Raw genomic sequence first — 23,605 nt, 5'->3', positions numbered from 1 at the left:
AATAATCCAGTTAAGAAATGGGCAGAAGACTAAACAGATATTTCTCCAAAGAAGACATACAGATGGCCAGCAGATACATGAAAAAATGCTCAACATCACTCATCATTAGGGAAATACAAATCAAAACCACAATAAGATACCACCTCACACCTGTCAAAATGGTTAAAATTAACTGAGAAAACAACAGATGTTGGCGAGGATGCAGAGAAAGGGGAACCCTTTTGCACTGTTGGTTGGAATGCAAACTGGTATAGTCACTCTGGAAAACAGTATGGAGGTTTCTCAAAATTGCAGTTGCACTACTAGTTATTTATCCAAAGGATACAAAAATGCTGATTCCAAGGGGCAAACACACTCCAGTGTTTATAGCAGCACTGTCAACAATAGCCACATTATGGAAAGAGCCCAAATTGTCCATTGACTGATGAATGGATAAAGGAGAGTGATTATATATGTATATATAAATTTTACTCAGCCATCAAAAACAAGTCTTGCCATTTGCAACGATGTGGATGGAACCAGAGTGTATTATGCTAAGTGAAATAAGTCAGTCAGAGAAAGACAAATATATGATTTCACTCATGTGGAATTTAAGAAACAAAACAGATGAACATAGGGGAAAGAAAGGAAAAATAAAGATAAAAACACAGAGGGAGGCAAACCATAAGAGACTCTATAGTTAAGAAAACAAACAGGGTTGCTGGAGGGGAAGGGGTGGGGGGATGGACTAAATGGGTGATGAGCATTAAGGAGGGCACTTGTTGGGATAAGCACTGGGTGTTATATGTAAGTGATGAATCACTAAATTATACATCTGAAACCAATACTACACTGTATGTTAACTAATTAAATTTAGATTAAAAAAAAGGTCATAGAATCTATACGTATTGACACGGCAAAGTATTCACAATATATATTAAAAATAGTAGGGGGCACCTGGGTGGCTCAGATGGTTAAGCGTCTGCCTTCGGCTCAGGTCATGATCCCGGCGTCCTGGGATCTAGTCCCGCATCGGGCTCCCGGAGCCTGCTTCTCCCTCTGCCTCTCTCTCTCTCTCTGTCTCTCATGAATAAATGAATAAAATCTTTAAAATAAATAAATAAAAATAAAAATAAATAAAAAAAAATAAAAATAGTAGGTTACTGAATAATATGTATAATATTGTTTTGTTTATAACTTTTGGAATTATATGGTAGCTTTTATTCCCTCTGTTGGAATATTTTACAATGAGTACATATCAGAAAAAAATACATAGTTTCATCTTGAAAAAAATCACATTCTTTTGTCAATGTTGTTGCTATATTGTACTTCTAATGTTTAGAAAACAGCCCTTAGGAAAAAAAATCAAAGAATTTGAAAAAAATAATTCTTTCATGTGCCATGTAGAATTCCAGTTTAAAGTAGAAATTTTACATTGTGTAAGTATTTTCAAGATTTTCAAGATAATGTTGTGGTATGAATTCAAAAGCACTAGAGGGGCACCTGGGTGGCTCAGTCAGTTAGGCATCTGCCTTTGGCTCAGGTCTTGATCTGAGGGTCCTGGGATCAAGCCCCTAGGCAGGCTCCCTGCTCAGCAGGAAGTCTGCTTCTCCCTCTCCCACTGCCCCTCCCCCCTGCTTGTGCTCTCTCTCTCTTTTGCTCTCTCTCTCTCTCAAATAAATAAATAAAATCTTTTAAAAAATAAAAGCACTAGATGGAGAACTTATTTCTTCTATAGATTGCTTATTTATAAACAAAGTGAAATTGCAATTTTTTTAAAGTTTTTATTTAAATTCCAGTTAGTTAACATACAGTGTATTATTAGTGTCGGGTATACAATATTGTGACAGGTTTTTCATTGTTGACTTCATTGTTGACTAACAATGACTTTCTAACAACACCCAGTGCTAATCACAAGTGCACTTCTTAATCCCCATCCCTATTTCACCCATCCCCTGACCTCTCTGCTAACCATCAGTTTGTTCCCTGTAGTTAAAAGTCTGTTTCTTGGATTGCCCCTCTTTTTTTCCCTTTGCTTGTTTGTTTTGTTCTTAAGTTCCACATATGATTGAAATCATATGACACTTGTCTTCTCTGACTGACTTAAATTATTTTACTTAGCATAATATTCTCTAGCTCCATCCATGTCATTACACATGGCAAGATTTCATTCTTTTTATGGCTGAGTAATATTGTATTGTGTATATATATATACCACATCTTCTTTATCCATTCATCAGTTGATGGGACTTGGGCTATTTCCATAATTTGGCTATTATAGATAATGCTGCTATAAACATCAAGGTGCATGTATCCCTTTGAATTGGTATTCTTTGGGTAAATACCTAGTAGTGCGATTCCTGGATCATAGGGTAGTTGTATTTTTAACTTTTTGAGGAACCTCCATACTGTTTTCCAGAGTGGCTGTACCAGTTTGCATTCCCACCAACAGTGCAAAAGGGTTCCCCTTTCTCCACATCCTCGCCAACACCTACTCTTTCTTATGTTGTTGATTTTAGCCATTCTGACAGGTGTAAGATGATAGCTCATTGTAGTTTTTATTTGTATTTCCTTGATGATGAGTGATGTTGAGCATCTCTTCATGTGTGTGTTGGCCATCTGTATGTCTTCTTTGGAAAAATGTCTATTCATGTCTTCTGCCCATTTTTTAGTTGCATTATTCATTTTTGGGGTGTTGAGTTTTATAAGTTCTTTATTTTGGATACTAACCATTATCAGATAGGTCATTTGCAAATATCTTCCATTCTGTAGGAAGAATAAATATATTTAAAATGTCTATAATGGGGCACCTGGGTGGCTCAGTTGGTTAAGCGTCTGCCTTCAGCTCAGGTCATGATCCTGGAGTCCCGGGATCGAGTCCCGCATCAGGCTCTCTGCTCGGCAGGGAGTCTGCTTCTCCCTCTGACCCTCCTCCCTCTCATGCTCTCTGTCTCTCATTCTCTCTCTCAAATAAATAAATAAAATCTTTAAAAAAATAAAAAATTAAAAAAATAAAAAAATAAAATGTCTATACTACCCAAAGCAATCCATACATTTAGTGCAATTCCTATCAAAATACCAACAGCATTTTTTACAGAGCTAGAACAAAGAATCCTAAAATTTGTATGAACCACAAAACACCCTGTATAACCAAAGAAACCTTGAAGAAGAAAAGCAGGCATCACAATTCTGGACTTCAAGTTATATTACAAAGCTGTAGTGATCAAAACAGTATGGTACCAGCACAAAAACGGACATACAGATCAGTCGAACGAAATAGAAAACCCAGAAATGAGCCCACAACTATATGGTCAATTAATCTTTGGCAAAGTAGGGAAGAATAACCAATGGGGAAAAGACTGCCTTCAAAAACAAAAAAGACATCAGTTTCTTCAACAAATGGTATTGGGAAAACTGGGCAGCAACGTGCAGAAGAATGAAATTGGACCACTTTCTTACACCATACACAAAAATAAATTCAAAATGGATTAAAGACCTAAATGTGAGATCTGAAACCATAAAAATCCTAGAGGAGAACACAGGCAGTAACTTCTTTGACATCGGCTGTAGTAACTTCTTTCTAGATATGTCTCCTTAGCCAAGGGAAACAAAAGCAAACCTAAACTGTTCGGGCTTCATCAAAATAAAAAGCTTCTAGGGACACCTGGGTGGCTCAGTCAGTTAAGCATCTGCCTTTGGCTCAGGTCATGATCCCAGGGTCCTGAGATCGAGTTTCACATCAGGCTCCTTGCTCAGCGGGGAGCCTTCTTCTCCCTCTATCTGCAGCTCCCCCTGCTTATGTGCTCTCTCTCTCCCTCTTTGACAAATAAATAAAATCTTTAAAAAAACAAAATAAAAAGCTTCTGCCAGCAAAGGAAACAACAAAACTAAATGGTAACCTATGGAATGTGAAATTGCAATTTTCAATGCTATCTGTAAATTGAACTTGTTCTTTTTTTCCTAGCTATTTAGTATTGATTAGTGTAATTGCTATTTCTTATGTTAAAAACAAACACAATCACACAAATGTATTACTTATATGGTTTGGCAAATTTATGACTTTTTTTCTTGAATCAGTTATGTCACTACTTTTTATTTATTTTTATTTTTTTTTTTTTAGTTATCAACCCATGGCAAATCTTTTTTTTTTTTTTTTTTTAAATTTTATTTATTTATTTGACAGAGAGACAGCTAGAGAGGGAACACAAGCAGAGGGAGTGGGAGAGGGAGAAGCAGGCTTCCCGCGGAGCAGGGAGCCTGATGTGGGGCTCGATCCCAGGACCCTGGGATCATGACCTGAGCCGAAGGCAGCCGCTTAACGACTGAGCCACCCAGGTGCCCCTATGTCACTACTTTTTAAATATACTTTCATGTTTCTGTAGTTTGGGATCATATTTACATTGTAAAGGGGATATAACTTAGAAATCTCCTTTCTGATCACATTTTCTAATTGAGTATAGCTTTTAATCCATAGGATAGGTAAAGTTAATCTCTTTCCATTTCTTTCTCTCATATAACATTTTTTAAATAACTTTTTAAAACTATTTCTTAAAGTAGACTCTACCCCCAACATGGGGCTCGAACTCACAACCCCAAGATCAAGAGTCACATGCTCTACCAACTGAGCCAGCCAGGTGCTTCTCATATTTTGCAGAGAGAATAGAATCAGTTTCTCCCTCTTTAACTATCTGATTAAAATTTGCCCCTGACCCATGAGTGTTACGGTGATTCTTAGGGGCATATTGTGACAGGTTCTTCATTGTTGACTACCATTATCTTCAGGGACTGACAATTCTTCCATTTGTAGAAACACAATTTGAAATGGTGTGGAAGTGGAAGATGAGTTTGTGAAAAGACTGATGGTTATGTGAGAAATGACTGTTACAGAGATTTTGTGAATGCATTTTCCTGGCAGTGTGCTATTAAGAGAGTGGGGAAAGAAACAAAATGGCCATGTAAAGGTCAAATGCCAGAGAAGTCTTTAATAGAAATGTTCGCAACTGTTGTATTTAAGTTTTGGGTCAGTTGTTGTTTTTATAGAATCATTCTATTTCCTTATGGAAATGTTGAAAATTAATTACATGATGTTTTGGTATGGCAAAAGGAAGACTTTTCTTTTTCTGTTTTAACATTCTTGATTTTCAAACCCTTAATCTTGGACGAAAAGCTGAGAGAAATTACATGTCACAGTTACATTGAATGCAGTTTGAATTCAATGGATATGTGTTTGATAATGAAGTAATACTGTCTTCATAAGGAGAAATACAGCTTACTTAATGATTTAGGTAATGAATAATAATATTCATAATATAAATAATATTGATTTTGGAACCAGGATAAACGATCAGCCTTTGATCAGTCTGCCTTTGATATCTTCCCCAAAAATAGTTTTAAAAAATATGACTACAGAGATTTTTAGAAAATGTTTAATAAAATCTCATAACCAGACCAACCACTGTGAGTTAAACCATTTTGATCTTTGGGAAAATAATTTACTTAACTTAGTGTTTAACTATTACTCTTTAAAACCATTTCTTTCTTTTTTTAAGATTTTATTTATTTATTTGAGAGAGAGTGAGCACAGGGAGGGGGTTGGTCAGAGGGAGAAGCAGACTTCCCACTGAGTAGGGAGCCTGATGTGGGACTCGATCCTGGGACTCCAGGATCATGACCTGAGCCGAAGGCAGTCACTTAACCGACGGAGCCACCCAGGCGCCCCTAAAACCATTTCTTTAAAAAGTAAATAAGAATGCATCAGATTAAGTATTAAATGTTGGACAAGTGATATTCTGTTTTATAAATTATTTATAATGGACAGATATTGAAAAAAACAAATGGACATTATAAGAAAGATTTCATGGTAGCTAAAAAAAAAACCCTTTGGACAAGAAAAGAGTCATTCTTTTTTGTAATGTATTGCCTACTTTTATAGGACTGACTGCTGATGCTAGAGTAGTAATAAACAGATCCCGTGTGGAGTGCCAGAGTTATAAGCTCACAGTTGAGGACCCAGTCACTGTAGAATATATAACTCGCTTCATAGCAACCTTAAAGCAGGTAAGACACTATTCCAACAGATTTTGGAAGGTTTTCTTCTTTTGCCATCATTATGGTTCCTACCATGGGAATACTACAATAACTCCAGTCATTTAATCTGTTAAGTCTACTAAACTCCTTATTCCTTCTCACACTTACTTCATACACTCTTATTCCAGTGGACTACATTGATTTGAGCATTAGAAATCTCAATTACTATCAGTTCTAAGAATCATATTAATATTTCAAAGGCAGGGGTGCCTGGGTGGCTCAGTTGGTTAAGCAACTGCCTTCAGCTCAGGTCATGATCCTGGAGTCCTAGGATCGAGTCCCACATCGGGCTCCCCACTCAGTGGGGAGTCTGCTTCTCCTTCTGACCCTCTCCCCTCTCAGGTTCTCTCTCTCTCTCTCAAAATAAATAAATAAAATCTTTAAAATTTCAAAGGCAGTAAATCTCATATTTTAAGAGGATTTCTATACCTCTAGAGATACAGTAATGAAAACTTTTTTTTTTTACACGTTTACTAAAGAAATACCCATGGTTCTTTCACCTACAAACCTAAACACAACTGATCAGGTTTGGATATGACATGTTTTGTTTTTTAAGATTGATTGATTGATTATTTTAGAGGGAGACAGAGAGTGCAATGGGGAGGGACAGAAGGAGAAGGAGAGAGAGAATCTTAACTAGGCTCCACGCTCAGCACAGCCCAACACAGGGCTCAATCTCACAACCCGGAGATCATGACCTGAGCTGAAATCAAGAGTCTGATGTTGCACCTACTGAGCCACCCGGGCACCTCTGGATATGATTTCTGAATTCATACATATAGATGCATGGTTTGACATTAAGTATAGTCACTATGTATATAAGTGTTTGTTCTCTATCATTTTATGTGTCCTTTATGTATGTCAGCATAATCCTTATGCATACTTACCATTCTTACTAACCATATAATACTGTTTCCAGTTGCTTACTGGTAATTATTTAGATTGTTTCCAGTTTCTTTCCCTTTCTCATTGTCTTTCTCGGTTTAGTACTTTAATAACATTACACTGTCTGTCACAGCCTTTATTTTTCTTTTTTGAATTATATTGTTAAATTAATTTTCAGTATGAGATTACTAGATTAGAGATTGTAATTGGTTTTAAGACTCTTGTTATATGTAGCTAAATTACTTGCTAAAAAGATTGAACCAATTTTTATTGTGCAGCCAGCAATGCATAAATGTATCCCTGAAGGATCATCAGCCTTGGGTTTTCATTTTTCTTTTATTTTGCAAATAAGTATAACATAGTACTATAATAGTTGTTTTAATTTGTATTTTATAATTAGTAGTGAGGCTGATTTTTTTCCCACATGTTGGTTTGCTATTTTCATTTCTTCTAGTGTAAACTATCTTTCCCTTTGACAGGCACTCTGGTGATTAAGAATGTGCCTTCAGGGGCGCCTGGGTGGCTCAGTCGGTTAAGCGACTGCCTTCGGCTCAGGTCATGATCCTGGAGTCCCGGGATCAAGTCCCGCATCGGGCTCCCTGCTCGGCAGGGAGTCTGCTTCTCCCTCTGACCCTCCCCCCCTCATGCTCTCTCTCTCTCTCTCTCAAATAAATAAAATCTTTAAAAAAAAAAAAAAAAAGAATGTGCCTTCAGGAGCCAGAATTTGGGCGTTTTGAATCCTGGCTTTGTTACATCCTAGTTAGTGCCGTGAGCATACTATTTAGCCTGTTTTGTCTTAATTTTCTTATTTATAGAATAAACATTTCAATAATACCTACTTTGTTGAGTTGCATTATGGATTAAATGACTTAATACATTTAAAGTATTTAGAACACCTTCTGGCATGGATTTTGCCATTTGTCCATGTAGAGATTTTTTTTAATAAACTATATATTCTAGATATTAAAGTTTTAAATTACATACTTACAAAAAGATACCTTGGTGTTGTTTTGTTTTTTTTTCCATTTAATTTATGTTGCAAGTTAGTTCAACATTTTTATATTATTCTACTTTACTTTTTTATTTGCTTTGATTTTCTTAGTAGTTAAAAGGGTATCCACTGGGGTGCCTGCATGGTTTAGTCGGCTAAGCATCCAGCTCTTGATCTCAGCTCAGGTCTTGATCTCAAGGTCCTGAGTTCAAGCTTCCTGCTGAGCTCCACACTGTATCCACCAAAAAAGCAAGGTGTAGGACATTGGGTATACAAGGTTCCCAATCGTAGTTTTTAGTTTGTCTTCTAGAAGTATAAAGGCTCCGCATAGAACATTTAATATTGTAAACCGGTAACAGTGTGGTTGCTACTAGGAAGGGGTCTGGGGCTCTGCAACAAAAGAGATCCTTTAAAATGTACACCTTTTGTACTTTTAAATTATTTTAACCCTGTGCCTGTACTTTTTCATTAAAGAAAAAAAAACATGGTTGATTAAACAAATAAAAGGGTCTCTCCTCTGAGGTATGTTTAAAAAGCATCTACTTCATACCTCTGTGTGAACTAGGAATATTAGGAAATACAGAAGAATGAAGACATAAACCCTGTTCTTTTTTTTTTAATTTAATTTAATTTTATTATGTTATGTTAGTCACCAATACATCATTAGTTTTTTGATGTAGTGATCCACATTCTTTAAGAGTTTGTTTACATTTGTAGCCCAACTATTTGCATTCAAAATTGGAGGTGGCTAATAAAAATACATAATAATAAAATATAAAAATGAAAAAAGAGGCATGAGCTTGAGCTTTCTGTCAGGGCTGCCCTCTGCACAACTTCTAGGAGCACCAGTCTCAGAATTAGTGTGAATTCCACTTGTTGGAGCACAATCCGGGAAGTTCTTGGCACTAAAGTAAAAAGAAATACAATTGGTTTCCAGTGCCCTGCTGTCTGGGAAGAAAAAACATGCTTTTTCTTCCAGAGAGACAAAGGTTTCCTTGTTTGGTGATTGAAAGAAGTGTCTTAGTTGGGTTTTATGTAGAGATAACTCAGTATACAGTGAACAGAATGTACTTGATAATAATAGTATCAAGTAAGAATATTGATTATAATAGTAACAATTGTAGTGTCTCTCAAAGTAAACATCAAGAACTTGCTTCCAAAGTACAGCTCACTAAAATCAGCTTTACTAGGTAGGAACCAAAATGGTGTACATCTACAGTTCTCTGCTATATTAACAAGATTATAATCCAATTATGTTACCAATAGATATATAAAGCAACAAGAAAACAGTTAAGACCATATATAAGCAAACTTACTATTTTATTTTATTTTTTTTTTTTAAAGATTTTATTCATTTATTTGAGAGAGAATGAGATAGAGAGAGCATGAGAGGGGGGAGGGCCAGCGGGAGAAGCAGACTCCCTGCCGAGCAGGGAGCCCAATGCGGGACTCGATCCCGGGACTCCAGGATCATGACCTGAGCCGAAGGCAGTCGCTTAACCAACTGAGCCACCCAGGCGCCCTACTATTTTATTTTAAACACTATACATTAATTTCATTAAAATTTCATCATGGATTGAAGTTCAGAAAAAGTGAGGAAGAGGATCTTGATAACATTTTAGCAGGAATGCTTTGCTCTTAAAAATTTTTTTAAGATTGGGGCACCTGGGTGGCTCAGTCGTTAAGCGTCTGCCTTCGGCTCAGGTCGTGATCCCAGGACCCCGAGATCATAACCTGAGCCGAAAGCAAACACTCAACTAACTGAGCCACCCAGGCGCCCCTGCTATTAAAATTTCTTAGTTGATAAATAATAGTACTATTCTTTGTATGGCCTCATACAGAAAGTAGTTATAAAAACATTTTATTTTTCAGAAATATACACAAAGCAATGGACGAAGGCCTTTTGGCATTTCTGCCTTAATTGTAGGTTTTGATGACGATGGTATCCCAAGATTATATCAGACTGATCCCTCTGGTACTTACCATGCTTGGAAGGTAAGTCTTGAATTTGTTAATATATTTTAGAAGTTGAATACATGTATTCACAGTAAATGTTTTATCACTTTCAGGGACATGACAAAAATTATGTTGCATTAAAGTATTGATGGTGGTACAACCTTTATGTAACCATTTAGCTAGTCAGCAACTATGATGACTTTTGATGGATAGAAAAACACTTTATTTTTTTTAAGATTTTATTTATTTATTTGACAGAGACAGAGAGAACACAAGCAGGGGAAGCAGCAGACAGAGGGAGAGGCAGGTTCCCTGAGGAGCAGAGAGCCCGATGCGGGACTCAATTCCAGGACGCTGGGATCATGGCCTGAGCTGAGGCAGATGCTTAACCGACTGAGCCACCCAGGCACCCCAACACTTGGGTTTATTAATCAAAGGGTCTTTTCCTTACTTTGAAAAGATGTGACAAACCTAAGTATATATAAGTGGCCAAATAAGAGATATATCCAATTCCTATTCATCATTCATTCTTCCAAATAAGTACTGCATCATACAGATACTTGCTTTGAGTAGAAATAGTCTTTGCTTTTATTTTATTTTATTTATTTATTTTTTTTAAAGATTTTATTTATTTATTTGAGAGAGAGAATGAGAGACAGAGAGGGAAGAGGGCAGAGGGAGAAGCAGACCCCCTGCTGAGCAGGGAGCCCGATGCGGGACTCCATCCCGGGACTCCAGAATCATGACCTGAGCCAAAGGCAGTCGCTTAACCAACTGAGCCACCCAGGCGCCCTAGTCTTTGCTTTTAATATAGAATTAAATGAGCATTTAAACCCCATAGTGAAATATTGAACGCATTCTCTATTCTAAGAGAGTTGGAGTACCCCAAACTATGACTCTCTATTTATATGGCAGTACATTACAATTGTCTCTACATAATTCCTGAAATATAGTTTGTTTTCTGGGTAAGTTGTTATTCTTCTTTCATTACCCCAATACTTTGTTTAATGGTACATTCAAATCTAATACAAAAGTCTAGGGTCTAGGGAAACTAGTAGCAATTTCCAGAAACAAATTTTTGTATATTTTAATATATAAAAATAGAAGTACATTATAGAATCTAAATAATTTTTACTTTATTAGAAGTGTAAAGGGGTGCCTGGGCGGCTCAATCTCTTAAGCCTCTGCCTTTGGCTCAGGTCATGATCCCGGAGTCCTGGGATAGAGCCCTGCATCGAGTTCCCTGCTCAGTGGAGAGCCTGCTTCTTCCTCTCCCTCTGCCCCTCCCCCTCACTCATTTTCTCTCTCTCTCTCTCTCAAATATATAAATAAAATCTTAAAAAAAAAGTTTAAATACCTAGGCTTTAAATAATTTCATGAAGTGTTTATTTTACTGTTATTAAAAGCCAAATAAATTAATGGGAAATATCGCCTTGGTCTTTATGCCTATTTTAACTAAAGGAATTGATTTGAGCTGACCACACTCATACTGTTTTATAAACCAATTAACCAGGCTAGTAAAACAGTGGATTATATTCTTACCATCAAGACCTGGATACTGTGTTAGCTGTACATCTTCTTTTAAGCTAACTAGACAAACTAATTGGTAATCAGAAACTATGAATTTACCTACTGCAAGTACCAGACTTTTTTGTGCCAATTTAAGATATCTTTTACATGTCATAGATTTCTTATGCCTCCCAAATCTATACCTCACACAAAACAAGTTACTACCCTCAGTCTTTCTCTAAATATTTTAAAGTGTGCCATCTTCGGGGCGCCTGGGTGGCTCAGTCGTTGGGCGTCTGCCTTCAGCTCAGGTCATGGTCCCAGGGTCCTGGGATCGGGCCCCGCATCGGGCTCCCTGCTCAGCGGGAAGCCTGCTTCTCCCTTTCCCACTCCCGGTGCTTCTGTTCCCTCTCTCGCTGTGTCTCTCTCTGTCAAATAAATAAATAAAATCTTTAAAAAAAAATAAAATAAAGTGTGCCATCTTCTGTTTGTATTAATCATTACATCATTATACTTCATTTCAATATCATAACATAGCAATTTCCAAGTTTACATAATTTTCCATTTTAATTTGGTTGCTCCCTAGGGTCATACAGAGAAGCATTTTTATTTTATTGTAAAGTCAACTAGTTAGGAAAATTATGGAATTTTTATTTTTTTTAATTTTTTTAATTTTTATTTATTATTTATTTGAGAGAGAGAGAGCATAAGCAGGGGGAGCCACAGACAGAGAGGGAGAAGCAGACTCCCCGCTGAACAGGGAGCCCAACATGGGGCTCAAACCTAGGGGTCTGAGATCATGACCTGAGCTGAAGGCAGACACTTACCCGACTGAGTCCCCCAGCCACCCCAAAATTAGGGAATTTTTACATTGTTGGGAATTTGTTTATCATCTAGGTCTGAAACTATGCATTGCAGTGGTGTCTGAAGGCCATATATCATCATTTAACTGATTTCACATATTGTACTTTCTTGTAAGATTTTGGTTGAAATCAAATGCAGCTTTAAAAAATATATATAACAAAAGACATTTGAAAACTTTTTTATTTTACACATTTGGTAAGTGAGACTCAGGAGTTAAGTGATTTTTTTTTTTAAGTTCACACCACTAGTTAATAACAAAACTGTCATTAGAACTCAGGGTCTTCTGCTTTATTAGTACAGTGTTCCTTCCATTACATCATGCTTAGGCCAAGTGGTTCTCTATGTGTGTTACATAAATTCTGATATCTAGTCTTGAAAAATAGAATAAAATCTTCTGGTTTAATTTCTGTTTTGGGGAGACTATATATAGCACTTTAGCCATGAGATAAGGTCTTTGGTTTTTCTTTCATTTCTATGTTTTGTTTTTTATTCTGACCTACTATACCAGTAGCCTGATAAAGTGATACAATAGGCTATTGAGGACACAGCTCTGGTACCATGTTGTGACAACACTTTGCAGTGCTAGGATGTAGTTTTACATAGTGCAGATAAAGGACATGTGAAATGGGCAGGAGAAATAGAAAATTCAAAATATAAACAGGCCACATGACCTGTAGCAGAAATGAGAACAGAAATCGCTGATACCAGCACTTTGGTTTGTTGGGGTTATCTGGCACTTAACACAAACTTTTTTTTTTTTTTAAGATTATGGTCCATTAATGACCCTGCCTTAATGGATTATAGAGCCTTCCATTAGCTTTTTTCACTTTACATGAGAATATTATGAGAGTTCTAGACATCTCCTCCCTGGTCCCATTGTATAATAGTAACTTTATTTCCCTTGATAATCAGGATAAATCATACCATCCTCACAGTAACCCATTATTTGCCTATTGGTTCAAAGGCATGAGGTGTCCAAAATTGCCAACTGGCAGTCTCAGCTTCTAGTTCAGTGAAATTGTTATATCCCCTAGTAGAACACTGCCTCTTCTCCCTTCCCCATTACTCTGCGAACTTGGGAATTAGGACCTTTAAACTAATACAATCCAAGAAGCAAAAATTTTATTAGTGGCCCATTAGGGGTTTAATGAGACAGCTATCCCTTGATTCCTAGGTTTGTGGCTATGAAAGAAATTAGTTACTGGCTCCCACGTCAGGGCACGTACAGGAATCTTGGCTCCCTAAGATGCTAGTGCTATAGCTGAGTCTTCAGTTGGCTATTCCGTTTTTATCAGGCTGGCTTCTTTAGGATCAGAGAACATGATAAGACCAGTGAATCCCATGGGCATAAGTGTATTCTCTCAGTTCCTCCTTGGTCACCACTAATGTTTTCTAAGATACCATCATGGTGAAGAAAGCATTCAGCAAGTTCACAGAAGGTGGGGCATTTGGTACAGGGAAGGGAAACTCATATCCAGCGTCAGTTTCTCTTCCAGTGAGGGCATACAGATGCCCCTTCCATAACAGAAGAGTCTCAAGAAATCAGTTAGCCCAGGGATGCCTCGGTGGCTTAGTCAGTTAAGCATCTGCCTTCGGCTCAGGTCATGATCCCAGGGTCTTGCTTCTTCCTCTCCCTCTGCCCCTCACCCCCATCGTTTTCTCTCTTTCTCTCTCTCTCTCGCTCTCTATCTCAAATAAATAAATAAAATCTTAAAAAAAAAATCAGCCCAGTAGTTCTGGCAATATCCAGACCAGTGGTGAGGGGACACCCTATTTGAAATATTTTTTTCTTCTTAATATATTTTTATATTGCAGAAAGTATTTTTTTTATGTGGAGTAACATGTTCTGGGGTTTTGCACATTATATTAAATTGAACTAATCAAAAATTCTCCTGCTATAACCATGCAGAAAGCTAGAATGATCATTAACATGTTTTTAATGCATAGCTGAACTCACAAAAAAGACACAAAATCCTAAGGGGCCAGAAATGAAGAAAGAATTGAGTACCAGAGCAGTAAGCATGTGAGTTAAAATCACTGTACTTAGGGATATTATAGTGTAGGATTCCCAAAGATAATTACCATCAAAAGTTACAAAGTAAAATATATTAACAATTCATAATTTAACAAATATTCAGTCTATGTGTATTTGAATTACATATCAAATATTATTCTAGGTTTGGGGATATAGAGGTAACAAAAAAGTATACAGATGGTGTACATGTAATATAAGTCCAGGGGAGGGGGCGGGGCGAGAATAAGGTTGGGAGGATAGAGTGTGATTGGTAGGTAAGGTAGTCAGGGAAAGCACCTTTGAAAAGGTGATATTTGAACAGAGGCCTGAAGAAAGTGAAGGAGCAGGCCAGGTAGTTATTTCTGTGGTATTCTGAACAGAGGAACCAATCAAGGCAAAATTCCAAGGTGGCAGTATGTTCCATATCTATGAGATTCCAAGCTCTATGCGGAGCATATGACTGCACTGTGGTGAATCCAGAAAGACCTGAGCCAAAGGCAGACGCTTAACTGATTGAGCCACCTAGGTACCCCATTAATTTTTGTTCTGTATATCTTTAAGATATACAAAGATTTATCTGTGAGATATTGTTTTTGGCTCCTAACAACAGAGATGTGAGGGATGAGTAACAGAGGTAGGAGCGGGCTAGATCTTGTAGAGTCTGAAGGCCATGGATAGGACTTGGATATTAAAGAGAGTGATGTAGGGGTGCCTGGGTGGCTCAGTCAGTTAAGTATCTGTCTGCCTTTGGCTCAGGTCATGATCCCAGGGTCCTGAGATTGAGCCCCACATCAGGCTCCCTGGTCAGTGGGGAGTCTGCTTCTCTCTCTGCCTCCCCCTCCCATGCCCACCCTCACTTGTGCTCTCTCAAATAAATAAATAAAATCTTAAAAAATAATAATAAAAATAAGGAGAGTGATGTAGAAAGCCATTTGAGGTTCTGGCATGTTAGAATAACATGATCTGATTCATATTTTTAAAGGATCTGTGTGGCTGCTGTAGTGAGAATAGATTGTATGGTAGAATAGAAGCAGGCAAACAAGTTGAGAGGCTGTCCAATAATAATCCAGGCAAGACCTGATATAGATCAGGAGTATTGGACCAGGGGAAGGTGGGGAAGGATCCAGCATAGTCTATGAAGAAGGAAAACCCAGAGAGGGGTATCCTGGATCACAAGTGAAAATGGTATCCCAAGAAGAGTTGATCAGCTGAGCCAGAGCCACTCATGGGTCAGGTAAAAAGTGAAATGATTAGATATGGCAATGGGCAGGTCATGGCTGACCTTGATAAGAATATCTCATAGTGATGAGAGCCTGATTGGAGTGGATTTAAAAGAGATAGGAAAGATCAAGAATCATCAGGCTTTCATACTTTCTGTAGAAGACCACACAAAGGATATAACTATTATATTATTCATCAGCTAAGAAATTCTAATAGTAAATAAAGTATTCCTGCCAAAATGATCTTGTTTATCAATTTTTAATCTTTTTTTAAAAAAGATTTTATTTATTTATTTGAGAGAGAGAGAGCACGAAACGGGTGGAGGGGCAGAGGGAGAGGGAGTAGCAGCAGGGAGTCCTGTGCTATCCCAGGACCCTGAGATCATGACCTGAGCCAAAGGCAGACACTTAACAGATTGAGCCACCAGGTGCCCCATCCATTTTTGTTCTGTATATCTTTAAGATATACAAAAATTTATCTGTGAGGTATTGTTTTTGGCTTCTAACAACAGAGATATGATGATTCTTAACACATAATAATTTATTTTTCTCATATAATGAGAAGTTTGAAGGTAGAGAGTTGCTGTTATTTGTCTCTTTCATTATCTTAGTCTTTGCCCATGCTCTCAAAGTGGCTGCTAGATCTCCAGCCAACCTGTCTGCATTCCAGGCAGCAAAGGTTTCTACAAGTTCTACCCATTTATTTCCACCTGTATATTCCTATTGGTAACCAAGGCTAGGAAATGACACTTCTCAGCAGTCACATTGCCTAGAGTTCTGTCACAAAGGAAGAATGGATATTGGCGTTGGCTGCTAATCATCTTTGCCATAGAAAATTATCATTAATCATTATAGACAGGCAGGAAACAAACATCACAAAACTTAAAGAGTCTGTTCAAGTGGGCTGGGGTGGGTGATGGATTTGGAGGAAGGATGGGGGATATAAGCTTAGCAAGAAGATTTTAGGAAACCAGCCAAGTAGGTAAGAATTAAAGAATTTTTACATCACCAATTAGAAGAATTGGACAGGAAAGTCACCAGGACTTTATAAGGTAACCTTCTATGGGCTCGGTGAGATTTTTGGATAAACCCCTACCTTATATTCTTTCTCTCTGGGCAACAACTAGTTACCCCCCAAAAACTAGTAGCAAATAATACTTGAAAGTCATACCAGTTTGAAGTCTTTACTTTTGATCTTAGTGAAATTTCAAAGCCACAAAATTTAAAGTTTCACAGCTGTTTTTTTAATCCTCTGAAATATAAAGGAATAGAAAAAGTTCTGTGAAGTAAAAATAATCTTCTGCTAACCAGAACAATATACTGTCATGCAGTACAAAAGGTATGCCTTCCTGCTCACTTCCTAACATCTCTTTTGCGATCTCTTTCCTATAATCATAATACAAACCACAACCAGTTAGAACTGAGACATTGCCTCATTCAGTGCCGGGATCCTTGAGTGAGAGGATGGGCCTTTCTCCTGGTTCCTTCCTCTCTCTAAGGTCATCACAGCCAAGGGGCATGCGGCAGCATAGTGTATAGAGTTCAGAGTTCGGAGTCAATTCAGACTACTTGGTTTCAAAGCTCAGCTCTTCTACTTATCCCCTCTGTGATCTTGGGCAAGATTATTTAAGACACTGGTTCACAAATAGGGGTGATTTTGTACCCCCTGAGAGACATTTGGCACTATCTAGAGACATGTTTGGTTATCACAACTGGGGCGGGGGATGCTACTAGCGTCTAGTGGATGGAGGCTGCTAAACATCCTACAATGCACAGGACGTGCCCCCTACCCAGCACAAAAATTGTTCAGCTCAAAATGTTAATAGTGCTGAGGTTGACAAAGCTTGTTTTAACCTTTCCAAGCCCCCATTTCTTCATTCATGAATTGGGGTTTGTAATAGTAACTATTCAATTATTTTTGTGAAGGCTAAAGGAAATAATCCATGTAAAATGCGTATCATAGTGCCTGGAACATAAGTGCTCTGTTACATAAGAATTACTGTTATCATCCTCATTATCTTCAGTAATACTTGCCTGGATATTTAGACTGAATTAAAAGAACATGCCGTATACCACCCGTGGTTATGCAGCCAGGGCAGTCATTTGCCTCTTTCCTTCATCTGATGAAAATTTCTAAAGAACAAAGAAAAATGGGGAATAGAAGAATCTTTTCTCGCTTATAGAATCAAAGATAATGAATCAATAATTAGGTGACCACTTTCTTCTAAGTTCTAAGAAAATGATGCACACAGTCCTATTCATGCAAACAGCTTTCTTCTTCAGGTTGATGTCCTTTTTATCCTTTTTTCTTTCTTCCTTTGGTACTATATTGCAAAGTCCTACCTCCTTACCTCTCTACTTCTTTTGAACTTCAACCCTTTCAGTCTTCCTTGGTTATCAAGGACTTGGGAGCCATTAAAGTAGTAGAAGGCATTGACCAGGATGAGGCTTTGGTATTTTTGAAGATAAGTCACGCCACTATTACGGGTCATTCGCATAGTAACAAAATGAGCTGCTGAAATGTTTGCTAAGTTTTCAAAACTATAATTTTTATTTAGTAATTATACTAAGAAATAGCTCAGTAAACTCTAAACTTCACTAACCATAAATTCATTCATATTGCAATGATATTAATAATTGTCTTTTATTTTTCAAGGCAAATGCAATAGGCCGAAGTGCTAAAACTGTCCGAGAATTTCTAGAGAAGAATTACACGGAAGATGCTATAGCAAACGACAGTGAGGCTATCAAATTAGCAATAAGAGCTTTGCTAGAAGTAAGTGATCTAATAAAGCATATTCAGAAGAACATGGGGAGAGAGGATTTGTTCTTATCTATTTCCTTACTAAAAATAAAATTTGCTGAAATAATTTTTAATATTGTGCTTGTTCTACATTAGGTTGTCCAGTCTGGTGGAAAAAACATTGAACTTGCTATAATAAGAAGACACCAGCCTTTGAAAGTAAGTCATTAACCAAAGAGGAAAAAACATCTATAATATAATTTGACAACAGTTGAATCTTGTCAAAATGTTGACACCTGTGAATCTTCATTAAAAGCCTGAAACACCCATTGCATCCACTGACATTATGATGACATCTGTTGTTTCTGTAGGCTAACGTTCACTAATTTCTATGCGCTTATTGCAAGCAGTTACCTCTCCCTGGTCCTTTGTGAAGACTTAGAGGAGATGAGATTTATTTGTAGGCATACCCCATTTAGTACATATTCTTCTAAGTAGGAACCCCTACTGAATCAGTCATATATGGGATTAGTATAATATATTATTTATGGAGATTTATTCCCGAGCCCCGCATACAAGCATACCTTGGAGATATTGAGGATTCAGTTCCAACCACCGCTATTAAGGCAATATTGCAATAAAGCAAGTCAAATGAATTTTTAGGTTTCCCAATGCATATAAAATTTATGTTTACACTATACTGTAGTCTCTTAAGTGTGAATTATGTCTAAAAAAAACAATGTACATATCTTAATTTAAAAATACAGTGCTGGGGGGCGCCTGGGTGGCTCAGTCACTCCTCAAGCCTCTGCCTTCGGCTCGGGTCATGATCCCAGGGTCCTGATCTCCCCACCACCCCCCCCCGATGTGGGGGGTGGTTCCCTGCTCCGCAGGAAGCCTGCTTCTCCTCTCCCACTCCCCCTGCTTGTGTTCCCTCTCTCACTGTGTGTCTCTCTCTGTCAAATAAATAAAAAAAACTTTTAAAAAATTAAAAATTAAAAAAAAAATACAGTGCTGGGATACCTGGGTGGCTCACTCATTAAGCGTCTGCCTTTGGCTCAGGTCATTATCCCAGAGTCCTGGGATCGAGCCCCGCATCTGGTTCCCTGCTCCACGGGAAGTCTGCTTCTCCCTCTCCCACTCCCCCTGCTTGTGTTCCCTCTCTCGCTGTGTCTTTCTCTGTCAAATAAATAAAATTTTTTAAATAAATAAATAAATAAAAATACAGTGCTAAAAAATGTTAGCCAGCATTTGAGTGGTCAGTGAGTCATAATTACTGATCACAGACCACCATAACAAATATAATGAAAAAATTTGAAGTATTCCAAGCATTACCAAACTGTGACACAGATACAAAGTAAGCAAATGTCGTTGGAAAAATGGTGTCAATATACTTGCTCGACGTAGGGTTGCCACAGACCTTCAATTTGTAAAAAGCACAGGGGCGCCTGGCTGGCTGAGTAGGGAGAGCATGCAACTCTTGATCTCGGGGTGGTGAGCTCAAGACCCATGTTGGGCATAGAGTTTTTACTTAAACAAAAACAACAATGAAAATCCCCAGCAATTTATTAAAAATGCAGTATTTGCAAAGCACAATTAAAACAAGGTATTCCTATAGAGAGCATTTCATCTCCCTATCTTTCTACTTCTGAAATCAAGATATGCTTCCAGCCAGTGTTGTTCAGCTATCATGTGTATAATTATTGGGCCTCCGGGCTTCTAACATGGTATTATCCTTCATTACGTCAAAAAAACCTCCACCCCTTGTTTGCTTACTGGTTTTTATCTATTTTCTGTACTTCTCACTTAAAAGTGCCTTGAGGGGCGCCTGGGTGGCTCAGTCGGTTGAGCGTCTGCCTTCAGCCCAGGTCATGATCTCAGGGTCCTCGGATCAAGCCCGCATCGGGCTCTCTGCGCAGCAGGGAGTCTGCTTGTCCCTCTCACTCTCCCTCTGTGCTCGGTCTCTCTCTCTCTCTCTCTCTTGCTATTTCTCAAATAAATAAATAAAAACCTTTAAAAAAAAAAGTGTCTTGAGCCTCTGTAAGACTTAAATTGTAATACGTAGTGTGATAACCTTTCCGTATTTCTTTGTGGCAAGACTGGCATTTTTCTTTGTGTACCCGTTGTTCGTCATTATGGGTTCAAACTGCTGAACCACAAAATAAATCATCCAGAGTACTGTGATGGAGGATTCACTGGCTAAAGAACATCTGAGATGTGGCTCACTATTGTTCCTCAGGTAGAACTGTACACAGTGCAGTTCACCAGCTCTCTAGCTGAGAGTGTAAAAAGCACTTAAAGCATGGGAAACTATATGAAAAGTATACTAAAAAGGATTATTTTACATACACATTTGTTTTGAAGGAAATATTTCAAGAGGAAATAGTGTTAAAATCAGTGTTGGAGGGAGCAGTGGGGTTTTTGTTTTTTGAGTTGTGTTGTTGCACTGTTTTGACACCACATTCCCACCTTTTATTAGCCAACCAATAGATGGGCATATGAGGAATAAGAGAAATGGGGGGAGAGGTATAGGTTGCGCCCCTGCACAGGCCCCTCAGAGTTACCATGGTGCTGAGCACAGTGTGTGGAGATGGCCCCTGGGCCATGTTGTCACCCCTGCTGTCAAGGGTCTCAGGACAGACATGCCACCACCACAAGAGCACAGAACCACCAAAGCCAGGGTCACCTCTCCAACCCCAGCACATACATATATACCCACGTGCATGGACCCACGCAGTCATGTGACGCGTGCTAGGATGGTACGTGCCCTGGCAGCAAAGTTAGACTGCCCTCCCACACGCTGTTTCAGGATATGCTGTGTGGCAAATAGGGCATGGCCTCTGGAATCGGATAGACCTGGGTTTAAGTTTAGAGTTGGATAGACCTCAGTTCCAGCAGAGTGATATGTTTAATTGTATGACCTTGAGCAAGTTGCTCCCATCTTTAATTTTAAATATAATAAAATTGATATAAAAGAAAAGCTATTTTTGCTTTACACTTAGTGAGGGAGTTGTAAACAAAGCAGTGTTAAGTCGTCGTTTCCCTACCTCTTTGGCTATTCTAATGGCTGATAAAATAGGCAAATCCTATCAGAGAATCACACAGTGGGGTGGAGAGGGGGAGTTCAGTAATGAGTTACTTGCTCATGAATAGAATAAGCCTGCATTAAAATATTTTCAGAGTTATATGCAGATAGAGGGTATGTAATGCAGTATAACACTTTGCCCTACTTTTTTAGCACAGTGATAGTGGAAATATAATAGAGTTCAGATTTTGTCCATATTTGTTACAAGTATTTTGCTTATATATATTTCATTATATATTTGAAGATACAAAATCAAAGGTTTTTTTTAAAGATATTTTATTTATTTTATTTATTTGACAGAGAGACCCAGCGAGAGAGGGAACACAAGCAGGGGGAGTGGGAGAGGGGGAAGCAGGCTTCCGGAGGAGCAGGGAGCCCGATGCGGGGCTCAATCCCAGGACCCTGGGACCACGACCCGAGCCAAAGGCAGTCGCTTAACGACTGAGCCACCCAGTCTTAACTTTAAAGTTTAAAGAGAAAATATAAATGTATAAAATATAAGTGGTTCCTTCATATTGGAAATATTCAGAAATTACTGGTATAATTGAAATTTGCTTTTTAAAATATTTTCTTTTCAGATGTTTAGTGCCAAAGAAATTGAATTACAAGTAACTGAAATAGAAAAGGAAAAGGAAGAAGCAGAGAAGAAAAAATCCAAGAAGACTACCTAATTCTTAGGAAGAACATTAGGAGCCCATAATGTTTTGTTGTACTCCTTAGAATTACTTAGTGAAGTTTTAAAGGAGTAAGTTGGTTTGCGGCATTACATTTAGTAGTTATGTGCTGTTTTGAGAATGCCACATTTGTGGCTGTCTTCAGTCTGCTACATGGACAAACATATCTTAGTATGAAGATTTTCTTTGAAAAGAAATTTCAGTAATTGTTGAAAGCAATCATAATTCCACATAAGCCTGAGACTATACTTAATAACTTGTCTGATGTGTTACTTTTCTTCATCTGTGTAAATTTAAGAAAATAATTTGTAAAAAAAAATTTTAAATAAAATTTAATAATTTGTTGATGTTTGAGTATTGACTGTCAGGTAAAGAGATAGCTATTACAAAATAAACTGAATCTTGAGTTGTACTTCTAAGATGAATGATAAAAACATCCTTGTATTGATGAATTGCCAAAATTTTATCAGAACCTTCTTCATTTTTAAACATTTATCATATTTATTTTACCTTTGTAATTTTTTAAGTTGCAGCATATTATTTTTTCATGGAACAAATATTAAAGACCTAATCTAAATAGGCAGTTAAAATAAAGTATGGTAAGAGCTTATAAGGGCATCCAAATAGGGTACTATATATAGGAAAACAAGAGAAATGAATACATAAAATTCTTAGTTTCAATTTTTATTTTATCTTAAGAGTGTCCAGTGTGTTAGGTTTGTCACATGTTCCCTTGGCTGTTCCCTTGGTTTACTATGTGCTTAGCATTGAACTAGGCTTATTGGGAGTAATAAAAGAAATATAAAAAGTGATCCCTTCCACAGAAAGGGCCCACAAAAAGAATGTGCTTAATGCCTGTAATGAGGTTATATTTTTGAAGACAAAGGATATGAATAGGCATAAAAACAAAAGCCTATATATCTTACTATTTTAGAGCCTTGGGTTTTTTTTCTCTTTTTTTAATGTTCTTTTTGAAAACAAGAAGGAGAGAGGTTGAGTTTTTGCAGAGGAATGAAAAGCTCAGGGTAGATAGCAAAGAAAAGAATCAGTTTGGACAAATAGCTATCATAAGAAGATCTAAGCCATTGGTGGTTGTAGTGCTCTGAGGCAAGGGGAAAGTAAAAAGCAGAGTCAGAATTTTAAGAGATACAAAGACCTTAACAAGGCCACCTTGCTGGTATTCATCTTGTACCAAATTCCTGTGTCCTGCTGCTGGTGCATTTCACTTCCTCAGACAGAAAGACTGCAGAGCATTTTCTAGGGCAGATGGACAATCTATGCCACTCTGACTTATGCCCTGACTGCCTTTCTAGTTTCCTTGGAACCATGGAATTTTGTGGCTCCCTATATGTTCCTCTTTGTTTTGTTTTGGTGTACTATGATTCTTGACTTTGAGTCATACTAAACCCTTCCTCTTTAAAACTTAGAATCAAAAATATCTTGTTCCCTGTCACTTCCTGGCCCCTCTTAACTTTCCAGAAGCAAAGGTGTATCCCAAGCAGAAGGCCTGTTAAATAAAATTTTATCACTTTGGAAAAAGAACCCCACAACTTTGATAATCAATCATCAGCTCCCCCTGAAGGAATCTCTTTCAACAC

The 23,605-nt window shown here is 37.7% G+C and overlaps 1 protein-coding gene across 1 annotated transcript in view; it reads left to right on the top strand.

Annotated features, from left to right (window-relative positions):
- PSMA8 (proteasome 20S subunit alpha 8) overlaps positions 1-22,310 on the top strand; it is a 45,156-nt gene extending 22,846 nt beyond the window's left edge. Inside the window, exons 3-7 of the mRNA XM_006745566.3 lie at positions 5,912-6,036; positions 9,815-9,937; positions 18,162-18,281; positions 18,405-18,467; positions 21,912-22,310. Of these exons, the coding sequence (XP_006745629.1) occupies positions 5,912-6,036; positions 9,815-9,937; positions 18,162-18,281; positions 18,405-18,467; positions 21,912-22,004 (524 nt within the window). The 3' untranslated portion in view covers positions 22,005-22,310. The remainder of the gene's footprint in view (positions 1-5,911; positions 6,037-9,814; positions 9,938-18,161; positions 18,282-18,404; positions 18,468-21,911) is intronic.
- Positions 22,311-23,605: the final 1,295 nt, after the last annotated feature.

Source organism: Leptonychotes weddellii, chromosome 13 (genome assembly GCF_054177405.1).
Source record: "Leptonychotes weddellii isolate Sample4059 chromosome 13, ASM5417740v2, whole genome shotgun sequence".
NCBI lineage: Eukaryota > Metazoa > Chordata > Mammalia > Carnivora > Phocidae > Leptonychotes > Leptonychotes weddellii.
This window is presented reverse-complemented; position numbering and strand designations above follow the sequence as displayed.